Below are 18,158 nucleotides of genomic sequence, written 5' to 3'. Positions count from 1 at the left end.
ATGTCATGGGCGCGGGTGGCTAGCTCTTCGAAGGTCCGTGGTTTAATGCCTTGAAGGATGTATTGCAAACCCCATTGCATGCCTTGGATGCACATCTCGATTGAAAAGGTTTCCGATAGCCTGTCTTTATAGTCGAGGCTTAGAGTGCGCCATCTGTTGATGTAGTCAATGACTGGCTCGTCCTTCCATTGCTTTATGCTCGTCAGTTCTAGCATGCTCACAATGCGGCGGGTGCTGTAGAAGCGGTTGAGGAATTCCCGCTCCAATTGCTCCCAACTGTTGATGGACCCAGGCTCTAGATCCGTGTACCACTAAAAGGCGTTTCCTTTCAGCGAGCGCACAAACTGCTTGGCGAGGTAGTCCCCTTCGGTCCCTGCGTTGTTGCAAGTTTCAACAAAATGGGCAACGTGCTGTTTCGGGTTTCCCTTTCCATCGAATTGCATGAACTTTGGCGGTTAATAACCCATCGGCATCCTTAAGGCGTCAATCTTCTTTGAATACGGCTTCGAGTATAACCTGGAGGTATTTGAGCTCCCTTCGTACTGTGCCTTGATGGTGTTGGTGATCATCTCCTGCAGCTGCTGGATAGAAAGAGATCCCATGAATGCCGCTGCTTGGTCTGGCTCCAGCTTCACATCGATTCTCTCCACCGTAGGCTCATCTTCTGGGTTAGGGTTCTCGCCGTCCTGTGGCTCCAGTCGGCTGACGAGTGCAGCGATTTGCAAATCTCTTTCTTCCACAATCTGTGTTAGCCTTGCAATCGCTTCATTCATTTGAGCCAGTTGTTCTTCAATGGAGGTAATGCTGATAGTCATGACTTGTGCGACCAATAGACGTGACTTTCCTTTAGACATCCAGGATGCTGATGAAGAACGTCGTTGGCTGCTTTGGGATGTCATCTTATGTGCCTCAGCATTATGCTTCGGTGCCCCCAGCGAGGTCAGGTTGATGACGGACTTGAGCCTTTGATGCTCCCCTTGCTCCTTTAGCGACACCAACTTTGAAGTGGCATGTTGATGAGCGGTTGTGGCGCCAATGGATTGTCTGTTTGCGGCAGAAGTGCTTAGGATCCTTCCCTCAGTGGTTGCGAGAACGGCTTGTCCCTTGCTTGATGCCATTGACTTTGAGGTGTGTTTGGATTCCTTGAACGGAGAAAGAGATGAGGGGTAGAGATCGTCCCACTGGGCGTGCCAAATTTGTGAACACGAATTTTTCCTGAAACGAAAGAGACAAGAACAACGTGCACAAAATAATATTTGTATTTGATGATTTTTGGGTTACAATCTCTCTCTAATTTGATCCTCTGATTCGATCTTCGTAAGGTGTTGATTTGTGGATATTTTGTTGATCCAATGGCCGTCGAGGCTTGATTTTGGATGAACTGTTGGAAGTTTCTTCAAGGGTCGTGGGCTTGATCTTTGAAGGTGGATTTGAGCGAATCTTCAAGGAGCCGTTGGGGCTTGATCTTGAGGATGAGTGTTTCTTCAAGGGCCGTTGAGGCTTGATCTTGAATAACAGTGATGAGCGGATCTTCAAGGGCTTTTGGGCTTGATCTTGAAGAACGGTTGGACGTGTGGATTTGTTGATGTTGTTGATCCAAATGGCCGTCGGGGTTTGATCTTAGGATGAACAGTTGTGTGGATTTGTTGATGTTGTTGATCCAAAGGGTCGCCGGGGCTTGATCTTGGAAGAACGATGAACGAAGAACGAAGAGAGCTTTCTTCAAGGGCCGTCGGGGCTTGATCTTGAAATGGTGGATGATTGTTGATCCAAAGGGTCGTTGGGGCTTGATCTTAGGATGAACGATGAACGAAGAACGAAGAGAGCTTTCTTGATTCTTCGGGAACCTGGATGCTTGAGAGCTTCGGAGTTTCAGAACTTCAGAGCTTCAAGAATTTTGCCTAATGATTTTTGTTCCCCCCAAATGAATGAATTAGCCTTCTATTTATAGAATTTTCCAAGGCCTAATTTTGAATATAATATTTCAGATGAAATAAGTCGTTTCTGCCAGGTGTTGACACGTGTCCTGTTTGATGACTTTTCCAACTTATTTCGATTTTTTGTTTAGACACACGCTACGTGTAAAATTTATGTAATACATGAGAGTTGAAACTTTGATTTATCGGTCAACATTTATTTACCGAAATTTCGATGTCTACAATTATAATGAGGGATTTTAAATTTATAGGATTATAAATCTCATAAAATATCAAACAATTAATGTCAAAAATATAAATATTAATAGTAATATAATGAGGTGTATAAAGTCAATGGACTTTGATTAAACTTTGAATACTATTAAGGTTTTAATGACAAATGACAAATAAATAAAATTGTTTTTGGATGACGTAAAATATTTAGAAAAACTAACGAAAAGTTCAAAAAAACTTTAGTTTTAATGACAAATGACAAATAAAGGTGTAGTGTATAGTACCAAGAAAAGGTAAAAATATGGTTTTTTGTTAAAAGTGAACAGTACCGGAAGTGTTTCGTTAAAACTCTCAAAATATTTTCCTTGCCATGTAGTCACTTGGTCTTGTTTAAACTAAAAATCACATTTTTTTTTACTAGAATTGTGAATAATAACTCGCAGCTTTTAATAGGTTTTGCAAATATGTCAAAATTCATTATAGATCAATATTTTCGTGAAACTTTCACCAAAGCTGAGTTAAAACTTACAACACATTTTAAAGTCGGTTTAGTGAACTAAACAATCCAAACAAGTAATTATACCATAACAAAAGCCATTTTAGTATAATAGTAAACAAGGAGGAATAAAAATGTTGTCCAAATGAATAATAATTAATAAAAATAGCCAAGTTATACACACAAATCAAATTTCATGTATATCCTTGTTACATATTTATCAACAATCACAAATTTTACAAATAATTATTTTCTATCACTTTACAGAGGGAGGAAAAGAACAGGAAAAACAGAAACACAAGCATCTCCTGCCTGAGTTTGTCAGCAACAACTGAGCATGTCAAAAGAATTTACTGCACTCCATCTGAATAACATTATTTTCGACCTTCAACGCGAATCGCCAAGTAGCTCAAACTCCTCCCTCTGACTGTTTATTTAGCAAAGAATCTTAATCCTAGCTAACAACTACCGCACATACAAAACACATGGTAAACGTCTCTCCCTCAGAAGATCGGCTGCCTCAGACATCTAAAACTCACTATTTGTTCATGTCCCTTTCTTTCTCCGGCTGTAATTCTTGATAAAAATCTGTTGCTTGTATGGTTCGTTTATAAAAGGCCTGTATATGGGTTGTATGCTTGGACAGGGACGCCAGGGCCATAGGGATGGGTGGGGGCTCCGTGAGGAGTTCCGAAAGGATTCGAAGACATCTGCTGTTGTTGGCCCATCATCATCATCTGCTGCTGCTGCTGTTGCTGCAACATGAAGGCCTGCTGCTGGTTTGCCATTGCTGCCATCTGCACAGAATGCGGTGCAGCCATTCTGTTGGATGCATAAAAGGGGTCATGAACTGGTTGTTGCATCATGGCACCAGTCATTGGAGCAGGCTCCCATGGGTTGTGGCTCACATTCTGATTGCTTCGTCTGATTGCATCATCATATAGGCTGTCTAGTGTAAGCAAGTCTAACCCTCCCGCCTTCACTCAACATTTGAAAGGTGTCATTAAGGGAGAAAAAGGAAAGAGAAATGAAGTGTACTGACTAAATAATTGTCATACATGTAAACATTAACATAAGGGAAATTGGTAGGAGAAGCGTACCAGTTTGCTAGAAGCCACGGCACTCTCATTTGAGCTCGGTGCTGTAACAAGTGCCAATTCCCAACCTGTAGCTCCATTTGCTAGAGTTGGAGCCGTGGAAGTTGATTGATCCGCTGCAAGAACCACAATAGCATTTTTGAACATCAAATTTATTTAGTGTGTTTTCTTCTTAACCAAAGAAGAAGATAACGAGTTTCGTGCATGTTTCATAGAAAAAACAAACTGCCTCTATGGTTAGTTTAAACCTTAACATTCTGATGATAATTATGAGCTATAGATCATTTTTGAGAGAGAGAGCTTACAAACTGGAACAATCGCTAAGGCCAGTGCATTCTTGTCATCTAACTCCTTAGTATTTGGAACAGGATCATTCAAACCCTAGCAACAAAGGAAGCATACTTGATTAAACTTCAGAGGGACTACAAAATGCCAATATTCAAGAGAGAATAACTCAAGAAGGGTTATGTGTACTACCAGCAAATCAGGCGGTTCAGCTACAGGCGCTTCCACTTTCACTGGTTCAACTTTCACTGGTTCAGGTAGAGGTGGTGAAGGTGGACGCACCTCCTCCTCTGGGGCCTTTTTGTACTCTATAGCCAAGATTTCTTTGGGGGCAACCACCTGCCAGATTAAAAATTGAGTAGCCAATACATCATTTTCCATCGGCTGGTAGAGAGTTGACGAAGGTTTATTTCAGTATTTTCACAAGTACTACAACAGCTTCAAAAAGCCGAACTTGGATCCGATTTTTTCATGGTTGAACCACTTAGGTATGTCAAACAGGTTACCATAGCTTTTGCTAATAAGGGCATCTGATTATCCACTATTCGCTTTCCTAATCAGGAATAACATTGCAAATCTCTTCCAAAATAACTGAACTAAAGAGGTAGCACTTTCATACCTGATCCTTGCGAACTGTTGAGACCCGGGGAGCTTCTTTCACGTACTCTTCCATGGCTTGTAAAAACGATGCAGGAGGCTACATCACCCAAAATGAAATCAAATTGAGAAAATTATAAATTGTCCAAGGAATGCAATGTGTAGTAAAAGGAAATGCTAGTACAAAGGCACCTGCTCAATCTTAATAAACCTTTCTCCGCGCCCAATATCAAGACTTTTACATACTTCATAAAACTCTGACAGTCTCTCTGCCTGAAACATGTAGATGAAAATTTAAATGTTGATGCATACTGTAACTCCCCAGTCTCCATCGATTAGAACAGAGATATTTGCAGAAAAAGTACCTGCTGCCCTGCCCTCCGATATATATCCAGGGCCCTCATAGCGTCATGGCGTTGCATCTCAAAGAACTGTGAAATTAATCATCATCGTACATAATTAGCTTATAGTGCAACCTTCAAATGGTATATTCCAACATAGCAAAGATCAAATCCTACCTTGTCAACCAAATTGACTGTTCCATCACTTATAGCTTGATAAATCTTGATGCTTTCAGAAGCAACCTAATTTAATGACAGAAGACAATCAGAGGAAAAGAAATCATATTGGCTAGTCATTCAGCTAGAATTTATTGCAAGGGTCACCTACCATTGAAAGTGCTAACTGAACCACAAAATTATGGACTGCTGCCCCTTGCGGCTGCAAAATTTAAAATTGGTTCTGTCAACAATATTTCAATAACTGACACATGATTGAACCCATATTCGTGTTTAAGCATTAGTGGTCCCATACGATAAACCCATTGATTTTGAAGTGGTGATATATGAGACTTGCCTGGCAACCAAGTACACGAAAGAGAAGCTGTTGCAGGGCAGGCAAATGCTCAAGCAATTCGGCAGTATCCAGATCCTTGGTCCTCTGCACCATAATGTTAACTATTAAGTTGCAAACAAAGCTTAGGGATAAGAATGTGACTTGAATGTGTGAATAAAAAAATAGCAATAAAGCTTCGAGGGAAAAATTAAAAGCAATTGCAGGTAAATGAGATTCTGATAAATTAAACGGTTTTGAAATGTCAATGTGCCATATGACAAAATTATGTAATTGAAATGGAAGAATAAGCCAAAACAAAGATGACAAAGAAAATAAACTTCTTACTGGGCGATCCATCTCAACGTCATATTTCAACACACGAAAGCATTCCAGTCTCTCCTCCAAGAACAAGGCATAAGTACGGATCCAGGTAGAATAATCCCATGCTGGGCAGTGAAAGGTCAGTTTTTGAATAAATAAATAGTATGAGAAAGAGAGACAGGAAGATATGGAGGTACCATTTGGACTGGAATCGTCTTTGAAATGAGCTAAGTTAAGCATATGGCTTCGACTTCTACCATAATTCATGAGTTCTTCGTGAAATGTAGGGTCCACTTCCCTCAAAGCACGATGAATAACAACTAAAGTTTTCAATGCAACCTAAACACCAACCAATAATCAGTTTGTGAAATTTCAAGCAAGAAAAAAATGCAACTTGCTATATTTGTCTAAGAATGATAATGAAGATGAGGACTATTGCTATTATAGATATAGAAACAAAAAGTTCCTGGCTATGGATGAATTCTTGTATGTTTATCAGATGAGTAAATGCACATACCGCCCAGTTATGTGTCTTTGCTAATCTCCTTGCAAGAGCGTGGATGCAGTATGCGACATCAGCACGAGGTCTTGTAGCAGAAACAGCAGCAAAAATGGCTTCACAAGAATACAAACATAAACCGTATCAGTCATGATTTACCAACTCTTTCTTCCAGATACAGATCATGAAAAGTACAACATGCAGCTCATCTTCAGAGAGAGAATCTACCTCTAATGTATTTTTCCTTAGCTGGACGCTCAACGTGATTCGTAGCCTTGACTATCGCAATGTCCAACTCCTGCAAGAATCAATCCCCAATCATGAAAATCGGATACAACATAACAGCGAGAACCATCGAAAACAACCACAAACAAACCATAATACCTTGTAATCACTATTGACTTTAGCCAATGAAACTGTGGTGGTGTCCTTGAGGGCTCCAAGAGCTTTCCTGATGCTCTTCTGTGTACCTCCCGACATTCTCCCTCTCCTTTATCTACCGAAAATCCAATCTTCAACGGAACCCAAAAAACTCAATCTTCTCTCCATTCCACAAATCACAACCAATAAATAAGAAGAAATTATCCAAAATACTAAATCAAACTATAGTACTCAGCTTACCCACCACTCCAAAAATTAAATTTACGATAATTTCAAATACAAGCTGACAGAAAACTCCAACAAGCTACACGAAACCCTAAATTTCCAAATTCCAACTTCATAATTCAGATCCAATTAGCTAAAAAGTGAACGGATAACCACATAACACACTAAAAAGTTGAATAGTTCAGCATAAAACACTTATCACCGACTGAATTCCAATAAAAAAAATTCGTAATCCAAACACCAAAAGTCAAATTTCCCAGCTGCAGAAATCAGTAGTGGCAGCTCAGAAATAAGCGAAAAATGGCAGAGGAGAGGGAAAGCTGGAAGAGAGAGAGAGAGAGATCGGAGGACATGACTTACCTGAGAACCAGTTGATGAGAGAGAGAGAGAGAGAGAGAGAGAGATTCTGAGAGAGAGCAGCAGAAGAAGAAGAAAAGTCGACCAGAAGGATGAGTTCGGTTTTGGGTGGCCCGTCGGCGTCTTCGACCATTACTTTCTTTTTTATTTAAAATTTAAAATTTCTTTGTGTTTAATTATTTAATTAGTTTAACTGAAGTTTCCCGTCTGTCAGAAGAACAGAAAATACGGCTGTCTGAGATGGGGTAATAATTCTCTACGATGCCTCCTTCCGTGCTTTTATACTCCCCTCCACCTTTAAATCTTATATTCTTTTCTTTTTATTTTTTCACAAACGATATGATTTTTATAAAGTGAATAATACCACAGAGACTATTCATTTAAATTATATTTTGTAAATTATATAACATGATCGTCAACAATGAATTATTATTTAAATATTGATTAATGTTTTTATTTCTTATTGTTGTCACATCACATAATTTACAAAATGTGATTTAAAGAATTGGTCTATCTAATATTACTCTTTTAAAGTAAATTCAAAATGCCCTAAACATGATCTCATTAACACATAAATATTATATTGTATTTTTAAACGTTGAACCTGAAACCTTTTCTGACTAAGTAAAAATAAGAACTGCACAATCTGACGAGTTACGTTTTTTTTTTTTTATAACAATAATCTGCACAAAAAATAACTAGATGTGAAATGAAGAAATTCGCAAAGGAGAAAGATACAAAAATAACTAGTTATTATTCTTATTTTGAAGAGATTTTAATAAAAGATACGAAGTACTCGTAATTATCGGGATAAAAAGAGTAAAGGAAGACCTGAGAAAAAATTGTTGTTGTCGTTGTTGTATTATTCTTATCTTGAATATAGTGAATTTCATTTGGCCATGAAAAATGTGATTTTTTATTATATGAATAAAGATTGATAAAACGTTTTTACATTACATTTGTATCGAGTGAAAAAGAATCATTTAGGAAAAGTTTAAGTTAATTGGACATTCCTTGAGTACGTCTTAATTAATCAAACAATTAATGATTAATCAAGTCATAATTGAGTAGCAAATCCAATTTGATCTAATATGAAAGTTAATTTTTTTGCCCAGTTTAAGTTAATTGGACATTCCTTGAGTACGTCTTAATTAATCAAACAATTAATGATTAATCAAGTCATAATTGAGTAGCAAATCCAATTTGATCTAAAATGAAAGTTAATTTTTTTGCTCATTTATATATAAAGATTTTTTTTCTTTTCAAAATGATATTATTACATGAAGTAAAATTTTGAACTCCATAGCAACAAGGCATGAATTAGCAAAATTTGTTACGATGTCACTTTGAGAGCTAATAAACGATACAAATGAGAATGTTTTAAGAAATGCAAGAACGTTAGTAATGAATCTATATTTTAGAAGTCGCTTTAGAACTAATCTAGAGTCCAATTCAATCCATACCATATGAAAAACCATGGTCCAAGAACAAGAAATAGAAGTTGCTTAGAAACAAGAAAAACACTTAGAGCTCGTTTGGATGTGCTTTTAAAATAACTGAAAACGCTTATAGTGAAAATATTTTTAAAAACAATCCTTAATAAAAATGTTAGTAAATTTTGAAAAAGCACTGCAAGTGCTTCCTGGAAGAAGCACATAACTGGTGCTTCTTGTACAAAACACTTAAAGTGCTTTTAGAACCCAAAAATATTTTCTCTAAAAACACTTTCAGTCATTTTAAAAGCACATCCAAACGAGTCATTAGTGCCAACTAATTCGAATATCAATTGTGATTCTACTCTTCTCAATCCTGGCCTTTCCATTATTAGCAAATAATATAATTTAAATTTTCCACCCAACTTATTATTTAATGGATTAATTTAACTTAAAATATAGTTAGCATTCATCTTTAACGTTCAACCAGATCATATGCAAATATCAAATTTTATCAAATTCCAGCAATTATTGGCCATCATTCTTTTTCTCTTCAGAATATAACAAAAAACTTAGCGTAAAATTAACCATAATGATGTTTTAAAATTTATACCGTCAACTCCTCTAAATGGAATAAAGCTTAATTGTTGTTGTCTTGTCGGACCAAGACACGTGTGTTGCAAAATGTATTAGTACATACTAAATAAACAGGTTGCCAAATAGTTGGAACTCCACTCCCCTTTATTTCTTTATCCTAATTCCAATCATGGACTACAAAATACTGACTAACCCATCGAGTATTGCAAAAATTAGGATATAATCTTTTTCAAAAATGATAGAGATTTATTCAAACGCAAAAAGGCACATAATTTTTTGGAATAATGAATTGTCGTGATCAAGTTACGAACTGGTCTCTTTAATTAAAAAAGAAAAAAAAAGTCATTCAACCATCTAAAAAAAATAGTTAGGATATAAATAGAAAAATAGTTATATATAAGAATTCAAAGTAGGATAAATTTTCCAAAAGCAAAGCTGATAAGTCACGCCAGTTTTCTATAGTTTATTAGCTCGCCAACATTTTTAGCCAAACAAAACATAAATTAAGCCATTGGTACGGATGTGACATTTAAAAACAACAACCTACATAACATATTAAACATTACTCTCTTTGCTTGTGATGTAATGGAGGAGGTTAATTTTAGATAAGCGAAAAATTCTTTAGTGTAGAATTAGAATGTCGTACAAGAGAAAAGCGTTGGTACGAATAATTGATCAGTACAATTCAAACGCTAAGAAAGATTAATTAGGACGGTTGAGATATTAAGATACATGAAATTATGTTTTGTGAGAAGAATCAGACATTATGCGTGATCCAGATGCCTTGCGTAAAAATTTGTCATCATAATAGACAACTCATAAGCTAGACAAAGCCATAACACATCCTCAATTTCCCAAAAGAACTACACAATGCATTTTTGTGTTAATTTATGTTCTCCAAATGGTTAGGGTTTATAATTTACATTTTGAATGCATTGCCGGCACAGATCCTAATTTCCTAAGCTACTTACGAAAAAGACGATCGCACCCTCCAAATTAACAATGAGAAAACAATACCATTTTCATTTTTTAATTAAGTTTTTTAAACCACGTTCTAGAAATTCCAGCTTAACTCTGGGACCCACACTAAATCCACTAATCTGGGGGTTATGAGGGACCTTCTGTATCGTTCAATGTAGATATTTTTCAGAGGTGCCGGTCAACTCGAAATAATGTGTACCACATTCGTATTTAAGTTCAAATATCACTATTTGATTTTAGAATATCGTCTTATCAAGAAAAAAAAGAGACTTCGATCAACCATACATGATAAAAACAACTAAAAAATGTCAACTGCTAAGTGCTAGGCAGCACTTTTTGGTACAAGATTTTGTTGTATTATTATATGGATTGCATGCATGCACCAGCTGCCCCAAATTTCGTCGGTTTGCTCTTTTGACGGCTGACTTTGCCAATTCGGAGGTCTAAAGACCCGATCCGTATAATTCAACCTATGCTAGATGAAGAAACAAATGAAAAATGACAATTGATTCGTCCAACTACAAACTTCTAATCAAGAAATTCAACATTTGGAAATTGGAACTTCTAAAGTACAATGAATTGGCGTAATTGCGAGAAATTCTTAGGTCCGCCAAAAAGACCACGTCGCTCTGATTAGCCACACACAAAAGGTGAGACATTCTTGTATTAGTGTCCCACACACTCTTTACTGATTCCGTTCTCAATGCAGGAAGGTCTCTCACCTTGTGTGTGTGGCCCGACAAGCGATGGCCCATCCGCTGGACCCAAGAATTTTACATAGTGGGTGAAAGTGTTCGTTGGATCGATTTTGAATAAGTTTTGGTGGACTTCCTTTAGCTCAGGTGGATCCATCCAGATTCAAATTCAAAGTTGGGCGTGAGTCACGTCGTCTTTACGTTCTTTTGCTTCATCACCATAAAGTGAGAAATTTCAATAAAAAGCCTCTCGTAAAGAACTACATATCCATGGTTAACCACTCGAATAATATCTTAAATCAATAACACACTGTCATACGGTAAAATTAAAACATATTGTAGTTTGTTATTGGCTTAAGATACTGTCACCGTTTGCATCGCATTCACTTCTTTGCCACTTGACTTCCCATAACAACAAAGTAGAAAGCAGGAAAATAAATGGCGATGAGAAAGAGGGAGCGGACAAGAGCTCACTTAGATATGGTTTTGTATTTTATTCATTGCAATTACAAAATTAATGAAATGAATAGTTGGAAAATAATGCTTGAAAGATTGATGTTACAAGTGCTATGCTACAAGACTGCATCTGGATTGAGGGAGTGTTTCAAAATTGGTGGAGATAATTAAACGTCACCTTCACGATCGCCTAACAACAGCCGTTGCAAAGCACGGATGGTGGTTGAACTCGAAAGAAACCTTGAGCGAGGGGTCTTGGGCTCCGGCTCGGCTAATCACGTTTAAGGCAATGCTATTGTGCTCAGCTACCTGCTCTAGCCTTCGTAGTTCGGCCAATTTTTCTGGGTCGTTTGAAAAACTACTCTTGATCTCCTTTGCAATCCTCTGAGCATCCTTAAAGTAATCATACATTACTAGGTTCTGTGAAAAGGAATAAGTAACAGTAAGCCTACCAGAATATCAAGGAAATTCCGACCAGTGTTGGCAGAAAATTCACTCACCGATAAACAAGCTTGGGTTGTAGATTCCACAAACAGGGAGAATGAGACGTGGTCAGGAATGCAAGCTCTCTGTAGGAGCTCAAACTGCTGAATAAACCTCTAAAGAAATGGTGAGAACACAAAGGACATATGTCATTCGAGGTCAGAAACTTGTGCAAACTATAAACAGTGACTTCTAAAGTAGTTCCCAATATGCATTTCCTCTAAGTATGTTTTTTTTTGGAACTGGATCGTGCAAGTATACCTCATGCTCAGTATTAAAAGGGCTTCGACTTTGTACAAGCATGCGGTCATTCTTCAAAGCAGCGAGCATCTGGATAGATTGGATTCATTAAACTGAGGATTTTTGGTGAAATTGTTGAAGCAAAAATTTATTCTAGGAACGGACAGGATTTTTCCTTAGATTAACAATATAAAATGGCCCGGTTGATGATATAAAACCACAAAACTAGATTGCTACAGATAAAGTCCAAACCTAAAAGCATATTACTTAGTACCGTCAGAGGCCCAAAGAGACCTTATTCTCTAGACAGCCATCTTAAAAGGTATTTCCTGGAAGTGGTCATTCTTCAACTCATAAATCAGAAACTAAAGCACAATTACCATTGTAAGTCCTTCAGCAAGACATATTTGGCACTGAAGAAACAAGACTGCAGGTGGAATCCTATAATCTCGTGCCACATCTTTAACATAATCCCTTTTCTTCTTTCCTTTCCGTTTACCTGATCATAAAACACAGGATGCATCAGATGGTGCATAAGTAGAGTAACTTAGCTTTGAAGAGCCATATCACATGCAAATATACAAGAGAATTCAGAATTATTGATTAAGTTTACAGAATATAAAAATACTTACCACTGTCATTGCAAACCACCGTCTTAAGACTTGTTTTCTCTGCAAGTTTGATCAGGACAACATAGATATACCAATATACCATGCAATATTCACTGAGCGAATAAAGCTCCAATTCAAAACCTAAAATGAGAAATCGACAAGCTATCCAGTATGTTTGCTTTTCCACCCAAAGAAGGATGTGTTGGAATAATTTCACGCTGACATTCTGTAGAAATCCAATATCCAAATTGGATAAGCAAAATTATACTGGTTTTTGCATTTAGGTTTCACTATGATCACTGAATAGCAAACGAAAAATGAAGGAAAATTTAATCATCAAGAAGATTTAACACTGCATAGGTAGAGATAATATAATCAACACAAACATGGCCATTTCTCAAGTTATTAGACAATAAAAATGATGATGTCATCGGCCTCTTATCTAGAACCTGAATGCATCCAAGTGTATTTGATGATTAACAGATCAAGTAAGTTAGCGGGAAAAAACATTAAAGTAATATTCTCAGAGAGCAGCATACCTGATCGTTTGAAATGTTTGCATTTTCTCCAAACTCCTTTCTGAAGGCCATCTCTATCTACAAATCAACATTTAAAAAAAAAAGTAAATAAAACTATCCAAACAAAATTCAATCACCAGTCAATTTGGACAATCAGTAGAGCGATAAACAGGAAAATTAGATAATGATAGACACAAGATATATGTGCTTCATAGGATTATCACTTCAGAAACACAATACCTTATCAGGCCTGAGCAACTCAATGAGTTTGGAACCGAAGAAAAACTAATAAATATCTTGATTTGAAGATAGTTTGGCATACCTGTACAAAAACAACGCGCCAATCTTGTAAAATCTTTCCAAGCTTACGCCGTTGCCATGCACCATTTGTGCATAAAACTTTTAGCAAATTGATTACTAACTGCAGTGCCCAAAATATTGCACGTGTTAGAATCAGCACCCAGTGTAAGTGTCTAGAAGCATACTAAACTAAAACCAGCCTTCCCCCTCTGTTGCATGCACGCTTAAAAGGAGAGAGAGAGTCTCATTAATTGTTCCATCTTGTACCCAAAAAAAAAATGTTCTATCTTCTCATGCACAAATAATCACAAGCTAAAATTGATAAATCATCATAGCCCTTGACCCACCTTATTAGAAAACAAATGAATAGTTCCATAACATAACATGAGCATATTTTGAAACTATCATAACCCAAAAATACAGAAATGGAAAGAGATCTAAAATCAGTCCAGAGAAAGAATTCACTTCACCTGTCCCAGTTGAATAATAGATTCCTGTTTCTGAATATCATGGTTCCTTGTACTCTCTGGTAATGCTGCAGCTCGAATAATAACAGCAAAGATAGGATCCCTACCATAGAGTTTCCCGTCTTGAACCAGCAGACGCTGTTCAAAAGTTTCAGGTCAATAATTCACAAATATGCCAACAGAACTCTTAGCAATGAGTATCTAGAATAAAGTAGAAACAAATGACAAAACCGACCTGAAGATGAGCTCTTGCTACTAAATCTGGCTGAGATTTTTGAAACTCAACCACAAAGTGCAAAACACTTTCTAATGATGGGTCTAATGGGTAGGAACATATAACATCAAGATCACGAAGAAGTTTAATAAAATATTCAACAGCCTGGTACAACAAAACCAAAGCAAAAATGTCATAATACTGGAAGTAACTACTACAATTATCGGTAGCAATTATCTCATGCTCACCTTTTTCCAACTCAGAATTTTTATTGCACGTGGTGGTGTAGGGGCAGATAATCTACAGTTTAAACTAGCATCAAAGCCAATTGGTTCACAGCCAGAAGCCGTAGTTTTATCTTCTAAGTTGCCTTCATGACTTCCAAAAGTACTAGATCTAAGGATCTCTGAAGAGCTAAGAGTGTATTCTAATTCAGATATGCAGGAGGCTATATGTTTTCTGGCCAACTCCAATCCTCTCCCTTGAGGCCGCTTCATAGATGTAAGAACATGGTAAAAATGCTGAAAGAAGAAGAAGAGAGCTCTTTTTATTTAACTTCTACAAGATGGGGGCATTTATATTCAAATGCATGGAAATGTGTTCCCAGATGAAGCAGATGCATATAAGATAAATGAACACAGGGTAAGACCTTACGAAAGCGTAAGCGGCATAACAAAGCCTTGCAGTAACCTTCCTCCAATTCAGAATTATTTTGTAGTGACACCAAGTCTGCAACAAAAAGCAAGAATATGATGACGGTGGTGCTTTGTTCCAAGCTATAATTCAAGATAAAGTAATATTTCTGCGAAAATGAATGGATATCTACCTTCTAACACTCTGGTTTTCGATGATGGTGCTTTACAGGCACGTAATTGGCGGGAAATTGTTTCTTCAACAGCATGTAGCATTGACAAGCACTTTTCATCTCCATCCCCATTCAAAGGAAGACCATAAGTCATTGTAAAAAGGTCTTCTTCCTGCCAATGAGACAAGTTTGATCAAAATTCAAAAATACATATAAAAGTATACCATCACTGCAAATTACTATTCAGAGACTAGGCTTGAAAAACAAAATGCACTGAATTGTCACCAGAATATGAAACTATATTTCACTCTGAGGATAACAATCATTTACAACTCACTCGTGGGAGCAGTTAGGTATTTATAAAAAGGACTAAAACAGCATAGGCACAAGATAAATTACTACAACTTAGCGGAAATACTGAAACAGCATAGGCCAAAAGAGCTGTTGAAATACTTTACTTCATGAGTGCGTGCATCTGAGACGACTGAAATGACCGCCTTGCAGGTTGCTCGTATGACTCTGCAATACGAATTCAGTAAGGCATGTGAAGATGTCCTATCAAGCCTGAGAAGATAGATGCACGAGAAGACAGTTTGTGCCAATGAATGACCCTTGTGCCATGTTGCCTGCAATTTAAAGATTTACATATAGAAACATAAGGAAAGGAAAGACTGTAGAACAGACAAATCCCACTGTGAAATATAGTGCTTTAAAACATATATCATGAATAGATTTCGGCAAATAATGAGGAAAAAATAAAAATTAAGCCCCTAAGTAGCAGTGATGTCCGCATAAATTTCATAGCAGATCCTAATCTTTTACAATAAAAATATATGGTTATCATCTTTTCCAAATAAAAAACAAGACACTTGGTTTACGAAATTAGGAAGCAAGTAAAGTATAATTGAAGGAGCATAAAAAGGCTTTACTTCAAATTAGCAATATCTAAAGATTGTTTTTCAAGCCTAAGCAGTGAAGGAAAGTTCTGTAGCATATACCTCACAGGCTAGAAGATGATCCATGATATCAATAGTACGTTGAACATCAACCGTTTTATCAAAGCTAGTAGGAACAGGAGCAGCACCATCCTCAATTGCTTCATCAACAGAGTAATATTTACATACCATACCAGAATCCATCTTTGGGTCCATTATCTAATAAGGAACACATACAGAAAGTGTTAAATATAGACTAAGCTAATACATGAAAAACAATGCAAAACCATTAAACTGAAAGATTGTGCAACTCATTAATTCTTAATTTCCTGGATTGCGATTCACCTCGTGATCCAATGAAAGAAACAGTTTCACACTAAATTTGTTTCCCAACAACTTATTCAAAGATCATAAATTCTGTGTGAATTATTCAGTTTACAATAATTCTGCATGTACAGAAAGTGCAGACAATGTGTACCTCCAAGGCAGACATGGCAGCAAAAAGATTGAAATTATCTCCGTGAATGAGCATACCATCTTGAAGATCTGTGGCCAAAATCCATCAAAAGAAATCAAATTAAGCACAAGAACCCAAGAAACGGGTAGAACACCAATCCAGTCCACAAGACCAACTACATTAAAACTAAAAATATGCACATACATACACACACAACTATTGCCTTAAATGTTACACTTATTCTATACACAAGAAGCAATACAGGTTTGCACAGTCCACAGTCTAATTGCAAAGAAAATCAACAACACAAGCCTTGCCATCCAAATAACCTCCGTGAGAAAACACTACGACATTTCAACAATCTTCAGCATACGAACTCAGCATTCAATCAATGATTTCAAGAACAGCCGAAAGCTTACGATCGCATTGAACTAATGGAAACAAAATCACTGCTCTTGATTTAACCACGCACACTCGCAACATATACAGATATGCATTCCTGTATAGAATATATATACATACACACACACACACATTATTTTGCACAAATATGCGATTAAACTACTATGTCCACTTAAAGTCTTATCCTTTATGTAATTGTTTTTACTTCGAATTCGAAAGTCCAATACTATGTTATATGGAAACCCAATAAGCTTTCGGATTTTCATCCCTTTTCTTTACTATTTTCCTTCATTTTCTCGGGAACCAAACAGAGCAGCTGAGGAACTGAGATTCAAGCTTAGGGCAATCAACAAGGGGGGAAAAGCACTGACCTTTACAGGCGGCGTCGAGGAGGGGAGAGACGTCGGCCCAGACGGTGTGATCGCCGGAAGGAATGGGGGTGCCGCGGTCGGGTAAGGGGAGGTTCACGGTAGCTTCCTCTGCACTCGTCGTCCCGGCCATCGTTGCAGATGCTTTTTTTTTTTTTCACTGCTGCGTAGGAATATCAGTCTCTTTGCTTTTACTTGTTGGTTGCTGCTGTGCTGCCCACTTGGCTTGAGAAGAACGAGGATGGAAGAGCGTGCGCGTGGACTGGTTGGGCGGGTCGGCGACTTTAGGTCATCAAGTGGGTCGGATCTTATTTGGTATCAGATCACCCGGTCTCCTTTTGATTTTGACTTTAAACAAAATGAAAAACCTAAACTACTTTTTTATTTATTATTTATTCGAGCAATAGTTTAATACTATAATCTAGCTTAATTAAATGAGAATGCAGGACATTATATTTTTAGATCATATTTTGTAAAACACATCATGTATCAATTAATAGTTGGAGAGTATAGTCTAAAAAAATATAATATTTCTAGTATCATTCTAATTTAATTTAAATTAGGAGAAGCATGCGAACTTAAATACAAAAGAGTTTAAGTTGCGAACCATTGTGCTTTTTACATTATTAGCATAATTATATAAATGGGGCAATTATGTGGAGGCTCGTGATGCTATAAGATGTGACATGTATGGAGAATACTATTTGCTACAAAATATCAAAATTAAGCATGTTATCATGTGTTTTTTTACATCAACTACCAGAAGAATATCAAATATGTCATGACATTTACGTTACATGAAAATCTATATACGTATGAGACTCGTTGTGAAGTTTCGTAACACTAAATACAAACAAAAAAATCAAAAGATAATTTCATATGTTTGCATTCTTCAGTCCCTTTTTATTTTGTTCACTATCTATATATGTGACAAGAGTATAATAATTTCGAGTA

General features: G+C 36.9%; 2 protein-coding genes across 3 annotated transcripts; both read right to left on the bottom strand.

The window, feature by feature from the left end:
- Positions 1 to 2,775: 2,775 nt before the first annotated feature.
- LOC126603618 (putative clathrin assembly protein At5g35200) lies at positions 2,776 to 7,413 on the bottom strand. 2 transcript variants are annotated; one of them, XM_050270531.1, is made up of 16 exons: positions 7,246 to 7,413; positions 6,664 to 6,817; positions 6,508 to 6,577; positions 6,298 to 6,395; positions 5,978 to 6,119; positions 5,805 to 5,905; positions 5,481 to 5,564; positions 5,295 to 5,345; positions 5,144 to 5,209; positions 4,991 to 5,056; positions 4,818 to 4,898; positions 4,648 to 4,725; positions 4,221 to 4,367; positions 4,049 to 4,124; positions 3,747 to 3,859; positions 2,776 to 3,623 (listed from the first exon to the last, which is right to left on the bottom strand). In XM_050270531.1, exons 2-16 carry the CDS (start codon positions 6,757 to 6,759, stop codon positions 3,255 to 3,257), a joined length of 1,638 nt encoding a protein of 545 aa, XP_050126488.1. In that variant the 5' UTR covers positions 6,760 to 6,817; positions 7,246 to 7,413; the 3' UTR covers positions 2,776 to 3,254. The 2 variants fall into 2 exon arrangements, with proteins under 2 accessions (XP_050126488.1, XP_050126489.1); XM_050270532.1 differs by having other exon boundaries at positions 6,664 to 6,791; positions 7,246 to 7,407.
- A 3,974-nt stretch (positions 7,414 to 11,387) lies between these two features.
- LOC126603617 (uncharacterized) lies at positions 11,388 to 17,486 on the bottom strand. Its single transcript, XM_050270530.1, has 16 exons — positions 17,208 to 17,486; positions 16,456 to 16,523; positions 16,041 to 16,196; positions 15,501 to 15,668; positions 15,064 to 15,214; positions 14,887 to 14,966; positions 14,486 to 14,758; positions 14,259 to 14,402; positions 14,027 to 14,161; positions 13,579 to 13,677; positions 13,278 to 13,334; positions 12,760 to 12,964; positions 12,508 to 12,626; positions 12,149 to 12,217; positions 11,905 to 12,003; positions 11,388 to 11,824 (listed from the first exon to the last, which is right to left on the bottom strand). Exons 1-16 carry the CDS (start codon positions 17,335 to 17,337, stop codon positions 11,585 to 11,587), a joined length of 2,193 nt encoding a protein of 730 aa, XP_050126487.1. The 5' UTR covers positions 17,338 to 17,486; the 3' UTR covers positions 11,388 to 11,584.
- Between the last annotated feature and the right edge of the window lie 672 nt (positions 17,487 to 18,158).

Source organism: Malus sylvestris, chromosome 15 (genome assembly GCF_916048215.2).
Source record: "Malus sylvestris chromosome 15, drMalSylv7.2, whole genome shotgun sequence".
Lineage (NCBI taxonomy): Eukaryota > Viridiplantae > Streptophyta > Magnoliopsida > Rosales > Rosaceae > Malus > Malus sylvestris.
Note: the sequence above shows the minus strand (reverse complement) of the source record. Positions and strands in the feature narration are given on the sequence as shown.